Source organism: Gavialis gangeticus, unplaced genomic scaffold (assembly GCF_001723915.1).
Source record: "Gavialis gangeticus isolate Ggan-Ray unplaced genomic scaffold, GavGan_comp1, whole genome shotgun sequence".
Taxonomy (NCBI): Eukaryota; Metazoa; Chordata; order Crocodylia; family Gavialidae; genus Gavialis; species Gavialis gangeticus.
In genome coordinates this window covers 21090446-21099407 of record NW_017728992.1, presented here as the reverse complement: position 1 = coordinate 21099407, position 8962 = coordinate 21090446, and the positions used below count along the sequence as shown (strand labels likewise).

At 43.8% G+C, this 8962-nt stretch overlaps 1 protein-coding gene across 1 annotated transcript in view; it reads left to right on the top strand.

The window, feature by feature from the left end:
* Nucleotides 1-7889, top strand: part of DNAH5 (dynein axonemal heavy chain 5) — a 555556-nt gene extending 547667 nt beyond the window's left edge. The window contains exons 78-79 of the mRNA XM_019521239.1: nt 4378-4609; nt 7601-7889. Of these exons, the coding sequence (XP_019376784.1) occupies nt 4378-4609; nt 7601-7752 (384 nt within the window). The 3' untranslated portion in view covers nt 7753-7889. The remainder of the gene's footprint in view (nt 1-4377; nt 4610-7600) is intronic.
* Nucleotides 7890-8962: the final 1073 nt, after the last annotated feature.

The following is an 8962-nucleotide window of genomic DNA, read 5'->3' as shown; positions in this document are numbered from 1 at the left end:
AAAAAAAAAAATGAAGAACAGAAAAGAAATAAACCTGGCTGGCAGGGGGCTAGCAGTAGTGTCAGCTTAAGATTACCTGACAAAGGGAGCAGAGTTTGAATTCCAGCATGTTCTTCTGAGGCAGGGTCTCAGCAAATCCAGGGAAAGTTGCCTCTCATCCTCTGTGGTTAGAAGCTGACACATGCAGTGCACAACTCTGCAGAAAGGTGAGTGGTGCTTTTATTATGGAGGTGCACATACACAGGTACCTGCCTTCATTTGAGTTGTGTGCCTTCCTTAGCCTCAGCTGGGACTGAGCCTGGTGTTGGGGGGGAAGTTTAGCACAGCATCAGCACTGCGCTCTCCTTCTCTCCACCTGGCTCAGCTCCCAGTGGCTCTCAGCCCTGTGGATCTGAGCCCAGTGGGAGGAATTAGAGTGTAGCAATGGGGCTGTACTCTGCCTTCCTCCACCAGGCTCAGCTCCCAGCAGCATGTAGCCCCATGGAACTCAGCCCGGTGGTGGGAGGCAGAGTGCAGCACCTGCTCTGCCTGCTTTTTTCCACCAAGCTAAGCTCAATGGGGCTGGTGGAGCCATTTGGAGTGCAGCCTGGAGGCAAAACGAGGGTAGAGCTGGTGCTGCACTCTGATCAGCTCTGCCAGCCCCACGGAGCACAGCAGGAAGAGCTGGGGCTGCGTTCCCTGCCAGGCTGAGCCACATGGAGCTGTGGAGCCACTTGGAGTGCAGCCCTGGATCTCCTCTGCCTCCCACCACCTGGCTGCTCCAAATTTGAAATGTTTCAACTGCCCTCATTTCATTTTGAGGCTGCTTTGAAGCCCTTCATTTCATTTTGATTTTGGTGTTTTGAGCTTGAAATGAGTCAGAACAGTGTCAAAATGAAACAGCCAGCGAAGCTTCGCACAGCCCTGTATAGTAGCTGTTTTCTCAAGGCAGACTATTACCGGTTCCATTACTTCTTATGTGGTAATAGTGGTCAAATACTTGCAGTTGCTTTGGAATAACTGCTTCTGTTTCTGATCCCAATTTCAGTGAAATATACAGTAGTTTTTTAAGCCAAGATATGTTGCTGTAAATATGGATACAGGTTGTATCACACTCGCATGATTTTTTGAGGCTTACTTCTAGGAATGTAGAATTGGCTTCTGGATTGTTTTGGTGGGCATATTGCCAAATGGATAAAGGATAAATGATGATATGATAGTTCCCTCTTTTTTGCGGGGGGAGTAAATTCTTCATCCTGACCTCAAAGGGTTTTTCAAGGGAAACTGAAACAGCTTGTATGAAGGCAGTTAAAAAGCTGGTGCTTGGATAGGGATGAAAGTTGGTGTCTGCAGATGAAGTGTATAATACTATGCTGAGATACTAGGATAAATGGGGACCTATATAAACTTGCATGGGATGTCCAAAGCAAAATACTTGTATATATATTTTTTGTTCTTTTAACTTTTTTCTATATACTTGTGATGCTATTTTGATAGATGAATCATAACAGTTCTGAAAAAGCCATATTAATTCTTTCATGCTAGACACCCAAGGCTCCCAGAGTTAGGGCTTTGTTACACATTGCACTTTAAGCTGCCCAAATGTTGATCAGTGTTAGTGCTAACTTGAGTTTGAAGTGATTACTTCTTAAAGCTAAAAACCTTCTCTGACTGCACCCCACCTGCACAGCTGTGACTTGCCACTAGAGGGCTGGCAAGCAGGGGCCTGACTAGGAGCTACAGCTGGGGATTGCCCTAAGTGGTGGGGTGTGAGATGGGTTGGGGGAGGAGTTGGGAACATGAAGCTGGGAGGCAGAGAGTTAATGGGATAGCGTAATGAAATGGAAGGTGAAAAGGAAATGGGGGTGGGGAAGGGTGGTGAAATGAAGGAAGACAACCACTGAAGGATAAATAAAAAGAAGTAAAACAAAAAGAATTTTAAAAGGAGAAAAGAGAAAATAAAGAAGATCACAGGTTTTAATAAATTGGGATTGGGATATGGGGGTTGCTGGTCATATTTCCCAGGGTGCCTGGGAGGTAGAAGTGGTGTGGGAAGGCAGTTTTGGGGGAACTACTGCCCCTGTCCTGGGAAGGAAGCTGAGATCCTGGACCTGATCCCAACCCCCTGTCTTGTTCCCTCTTCCTCCTAACCCTCCCAGAACCCACTCCTGGATCTGTCCATGCCCGGTGTCCTGGCTAGCTGGCATGTGCTCTGCAGGCTATTTGAATAGGGTTGCACCCATGGGAGTGGGAAGGTCATATCCCTGGAGGTAGAAGGGGGAGTTGGCTTGGTGGCAGAACCACTTCCTGGGCAGTAGAGTTCATAGGGTGGAAACCTTGTCCACACAGGCCAGGAGGATGTGGCAGGGGACTCTGCTTTCTGGGGTGCTGGAGGATGGGCCATATATTAACACCTGAAACTTTTATGCCACTGGGGCACCACCAGATTCCTTGAAAGGTCCCTGAGCTATGAGGAGATAAGACAGGCTGAGGCTTATCCATGTCTGTTTCCCCAGCCCCCTTGCCTGTCCCCTTTGCAAGGAGGTAAACACTAATAATATTAACTAGTTTTTGATATGGGGCACCACTCCATTTACAAAAGTTATGGAGGAATGCCTTGACTAGGCCTCTGCGAATAGGGAAGTATTTGATTTGGATTTGGATTCGGCCGATTCGGAGAAGAGTAATTCAATTTGGTGATTTAAATCACTGTCCCCATTCAATCTGGGCAAATCAGAATTGGAGATTTGGTGCTGATTCAGACATTCAGATCTGTGGGGGAGAGGCAGGGACAGCCAGGCAGCTGCTCCTCTCGTTGTGCCCGCTTCTCTCTGGGTGGGGGGCAGCCGTGGGAGAAGCCCTCATTGCTGCTCTGCCTGGCCCCATCCCCTGCCCAGCCCAGCCTCCTGGCAATTAAAAAGAAAAAAAAAGCCCCACACTGGCTGTAGCAGGGGCTGTGAGGGCTCTGGGGCCTCCTGGAAGTGCTCAGGCTCAGTGGCCCCAGCTCACATGCAGTGTGCGGTGCCCTGCTGATCTGCGATGCACCCACACCATGGGGCAGCTGTTGCACTGGTGCCATGTGGTGGTGGTGGGGGGTGATCGCCACTGCCCCATGCTGCATGGGGGGGGAGCTCTGCCACAAGCCCTGAGGCCCTGATCCCCACTGCTGCAGTCAGTGAGTGTGGGGCTTTTTTTTTTTCTTAATTTCTGGGAGGCTGGAACCTGGCACGGCAGGCATCAGGGGTGGGGCTGTCTGGGGGGGGGGAGATCAGAGAGTGGGCGCTGCATGGAGGAGCTTTGCTAGGAGGCCTTACAGCCCTTACTGCCCCTGCCTTAACTCAGGGTGAGTGAGGCACTTTAAGTGCTGGGATTAGGTGGGGGATGGGGTTGGGCAGGGCTGGGCAACCATGGAAGCTTCTCCCTTGGATCCCCTGCCTGGGGAGAGGCAGGTACAGCTGGAAGAGCTGTGGGAGAACATGCTGCTGCCTAGCTGTGTATGCCTCTCCCAGGCTGATCCAAATCTTTTCCAAATTGATTTGGAGGCTTTGGATTCTATTCAGAGCTTTTAATGGGTCTCCTGATTCAATTCAGATTTGGAGATTTGGCTGCTGAATTAGGTTGAATCTCCTCTGAATTGAATTGGTGACCAAAGATTCACACAGCTCTAGCCTTGGGTCTGTCTAGTGAAGGACACCTCATAACCAAAACTGCTGTGAACTACTGTTCTAACTGACCACACACAAACAGTGAGAGAGTGCACCTTATACCCCCACCCCATAAAAATACAGTCTAGGGAGTAGAGTACTTGTAAAGAATATGCAACAGCTTGGTTTGGGTATTTAGGGCTACTTAAATGAAAAGAGCATTCATTGACTTAATGTTCCATGTATTCCAAAAAACAGCACTTTACGTTTATATCCATTTGAACTGACTCTTTGCATCTACTGCCCTCTCCTCTTAAGCCTTAGTACTTAATAAAAAATTGAAAAGCATACCTACAGATTAATGAATTAAGGCCTTCCTTGGAGCAGAGATTTCCTAGCACTTGAAGGAAAACTCAACCTAAGTAGATGAATTGTTCATGAGACATTTTGATGTTAAAAGGCAGATTTACTAAACTCTTGACTCTTCTCGTGTGCATAGTATTTATTTTTTAAACACAATAATTCTGAAAATAACTTGTATGTAAAACATGGAAAGCTTTTTCAGGAGGAAAATAGAAGAAAATAATGTAGTGTTAATAGATGGAAATGCATTAAGGTAAATGCTTGTTTTTTATGATGATTTAAGGTGGTGCTTACATTACAAAGTGTACTGAAATTATAGCTCTTAACCTAAATGCTATTTTTCCTTTAAAAAAAATTATGTACAATGTGTGTTACTGGTATTTTCAAACAGGAAATAACTCAAGCCAACAAGGGGTGGGCATTGGACAGTGTAGCCCTGTGCAATGAAGTCACCAAATGGATGAAGGAGGATGTTACAACCCCTCCTCCTGAGGGTGTCTATGTATATGGTCTCTACCTGGAAGGTGCTGGTTGGGACAGGAGAAGCTTAAAACTAGTTGAATCCAAGCCCAAGGTGCTCTTTGAAATAATGCCTATTATAAGGATATTTGCAGAGAATAACAGTAAGTAACTACTGTCCTACATAAATGACAATTTAAATTTGTTTTACTTATCTGAATAAGTTGTTATTGATTCATTTTGGTATTAAATAATCACTCTCCATTAATGCATAACTAATAGTTTGGGGAGGGCTTTCAAGGTTTACTATAATAAAATCAGGATGTAGGCTCCCACTCTGCAAGGTAGGTGCTGTGTTATCACTAATAGAGGATCCCTCCTTCAAATACAAATTCTCTAATTTGGTCATAATGCTCTTTGTGTCTTGTAGAAAATTCCTGTCCTACATTACCTTCATCAGACCCTTTATATTTGCATCTCATTGCCATAATTAATAATGCATTTTCTCAGTATGAACACATAAATATGATCCTGTATCTCTCAGAATTCTTGTCCGTTCCAGTGGCCACGGTATTGAACCTTAGTGCAAAAGCAGTCCTATTTTTTTCCAGTAAATTTTCTGAGAGCGCCTCAGGTATTACAGGGCACGTCAAAATAGGAATTAATTTTCCCCCTCATTTCATATTTGCTGGAGTTCCAAAACACCAGCGTTACCATATTACTCTAGGACTGGTAACACTACCTTTACACTGCTATTTACCTTGGTGTTAGAGGCCTATGTAAAGTTCACTGGGACCTGGAGCTGACAAGGTAGCTGAATTATGGTACTCGCTATTACATTTTGCTATGGGTTTTGAGAGAACAGGCCAGTAGTTTGTTTGCCATGAATAAATAGCTACCCTGAAATTGTATGCAGGGTTTGGACATATGGTGTAGTTGTATCCCTGATGTTTCTTGAGATCATTCTATATTGGATTCAGTTAAGTTACACCAGCATGTGGCTTGATGTTGTCCATCCACTCCTATACACTGGTATAAATGGCCAATGTTCAACACCTGAAACTTATTCACAAGGGAGGCTTTTTAAAGAGGAAGCCCCAGGGCTGTAATAGTCCATGGTACTATAAGAAAGCATGATTAATTGCTGTTGGTATAAACAAACACTGAAAGAGCTTAAAAAAAAAATTGAGCAGAAACTCCACTTTGTAGCTATGCAGTGTCTGGACATACATGTGACAGTACTGAAGTCCAGGGAGGGCTTTTGCTTGAGGAAACAGTAGCCAAGAGAAAAACAGAGCTGCTGGAGGACACATGGGCTCCTGGAGGAGGAAGGAACCTGTCAGAACAGTTTCAGCTAGGGAGTTGCAGGACAGAAGTCAAGACCATTCTGGGTTCTAGCACTCTATTTTTAATATATATTTTTATAAACAAAAGGAAAGGAAACTCCACAGAAAACAGTTGAATACATGTAAAAACCTTTTACTGTTTAAGGCAAATATCTGCTTGTAATCTATTTTTTCTGTCTCTTAATGTAAACATCTCTATGTGTATCGCACTTTCATTTTTGAGAGTTAAGGTTCGGTAAACAAATGATCATATACATACATTTGCTGTGCTGTTTGTCAGCATTTCAGTATAAACTATTTTTTTCAGGAGCCTATAAGTGAACCAGACACAAGGTCTCAGCCTGTAGAAATTTTAAGTTAATTGAATGAGTCTACAGCTTGGTTTGAAAGATGCAAGTGTTAAAAGAAGAAAGAGGTTTTATATTTCCAACACTGGCTAAAAATAATACAGTAAGCCATTACCTCTCTGGTTCTGCAGCAGTGTGAAGCATTCTGCCAATATAAGACATGTGTTTTAACGTCATTGGCTTCTGTAGGACTAATTGTGTGCTTAAGATGAAGCAGGGTGTTAAGCATTTTCCTTTATCAGCTGGGATAACAAAAATCTCTGATTAAAAGAAAAAAATCCCTAATTTTTGTATTATAAAAAATAACCCCAAATCCACATTTTTCCATGAGTAAAATACAGTATAACCTCAAACTGGATACCAGAAATCCTGAATTATCAAAAATCTGGCACTCCCCCTCCCCCCCTGCCACCCAGCTGCTCTGGGACCTGCTGCTGCTCCCTCCCACCCTCCAGGACATGGAGGGGGAAGCTTGCATGCCACAGCTGCCACCACTGTTCGCCACCCTGTGCTGCTGCTCTGTGCAGCCTCTGGGACCACCCCTGCTATCCCTCATCCTCCCCCCAGCTCTGCGACTGGCCAGCATGCCAGTTTAAAATGAAACACTACTAAGAGAGAGCTCGCTCTCTATATCTATATCTTCACTCACTCACTCACTCACTATAACCTCATAAATCCGATGTGCTTGGGACCGAGCACTTGCTAGAAATTTGAAAATGCTGGATATTTTAATCACAGAAAAATGTGCATTTTGGGTTACTTTTTTTAATCTGAAATTTGGGGATTTTTTTTTAAATCGGTGAAAACTAGGATCCCTGTTTATCACTGCCAGAATACTCCTTGTGAACAGGATCACGTCCAGAGTCTGTGTTATAGAATCTGCACTGTTAGAATTAAAAGAAGGAGAAAAACAACTAACCAGCCAAAACCATTCCCACCTAGGTACTGAATTATAAATACTTGCATGTTAATCAAGGTTAGAATATTTTGTCCTAGTTGTAGCATGGAGAATGTCTTTTGATATTGCGCACACTAGATCACTGACATAGTTCAGCTGCAAAAGTTTCTAATTCTTTCAAAAGTTTCAATCTGACATGTTGACTTGAGACATTGAAAAGAAGGAAAGTTCAGAAGAAGAGTGAAATACCAGTTTATTCATCTCTGCAGGGTGTCTATTTAAATTTCTTATTCTGTTAGAATAGTTTGGTTTTAAAATAAAATCCGAAACCTACAAGAGATGCAGGCAGCATGAAAATATTTTCCTAATGCTGGCAAAGAAGTGAGCAGTGTGTGGTGAACTCAGACATTTTTTCCTTTGGTTGAAGGGAGCCATCTGCTATTGAACTTGGACTTTGAATTCTTTACTTTTTTTCCATTTGGGTTGTGTACTCTATTTTAATGCCTTTTCTGTCCAGACTCATTTCACAGATTGTCTTCTAATGGTTTATTCCTCTCTTTTCAGCTTCAAAAGATCCACATCTGTACTCCTGTCCAGTCTACAAAAAAACACTTCGAACAGATCTGAATTACATTGCTGCTGTGGACCTTAGAAGCTTCCAGCCCCCAGAGCACTGGATACTGCGTGGGGTAGCACTTCTTTGTGATGTCAAGTAATTTCAAAAGAAGTTACACATTCGATTCTATGTTTATCTCCAAAATGTTATATTCCTCAAGAAAGTGTATTTTTCTGCATGTAACTAAGCATTTGTGACAAATTAATTGTATCCTAAATATGTGGGTTTCTTTTTATAGTCATGCTTTTTGATTTCATTCCGTTTGTCTGTCTCTCTAACTCTGTGGGCTAAAAAATGTATGGTGGGACACTAAAAGATAAACCTGATAGGACTGGATGGCCTAAGGGATAGATATCATTCCCTGTTTTCACCTCTGAGGCATGTTTTCACTATCGAGCTAAGATCTTGTTATTGAGTACTATGGCATGTATGTCACTTTGCCCTAACTGGAAAGCATAGATAGCTATAAGTTTGTGTAGTTCATTCTGTGATTCTATCAACAGGCACAAAATATATGGTTTTCTCTCTTTGCTGACCATTAAGTTTTGTGTTTTGAATATTGTGCTTGGTAGCCTAAAGATCCTATTCCACTTTTCTAGTGAACACATGGCTTATGCTGCCAGCCTGTTCCTGACCCCTGGTTAGGAGTGAATGAAAGTGTTTTCCTGGGAAGAGCAGTCAGCCAGGTCTGACTGATTATGTAGGTTCCTAGCCAAGTTACAGGACCTCCACCTAACCCAGGAGGTGCACAGTTCCACCAGGGGAAATGCCTGGTTGGATTTGGTCCTGGCCACAGGTGATGACCTGGTGAGGGGACTGTGGGTGCTCAACCACCTGGGCAATAGTGACCATCGCCTACTGGAATTTACCATCCAGCACAGGGTGTCAAAGGCCTGCAGCAAGGCAGCAGCCCTGGACTTCAGGAGGGAAGATTTCAATGAGCTAAGGAGACTAGTCAGGGAGGCACTGAGGTCCCGGAGGTGTGAGGAGTTGGGAGTCCAAGAAGAATGGTCATTTCTTAAGGAGACGATCCTCCAAGCCCAAAGCGTGACAGTTCCCATGCAGATCAAAGGGGTAAGCGTGCTCAAGCCACCATGGCTCACCAAAAGCATCCACGAATGCCTCAAAGCCCAAAAGGAGGTGTACACCCAATGGAAGGGAGGGGCCATCACCAAAGAGGTTTATACCTCCTTGGCTTGATTTGTAGGGGGGCTATTAGGAAGGCTAAGGCAGAGATGGAATTGGGATTAATGACCCGGATCAAAGAAAACAAGAAGTCCTTTTCTAAATACATAGGGGGTAAAAAGAAG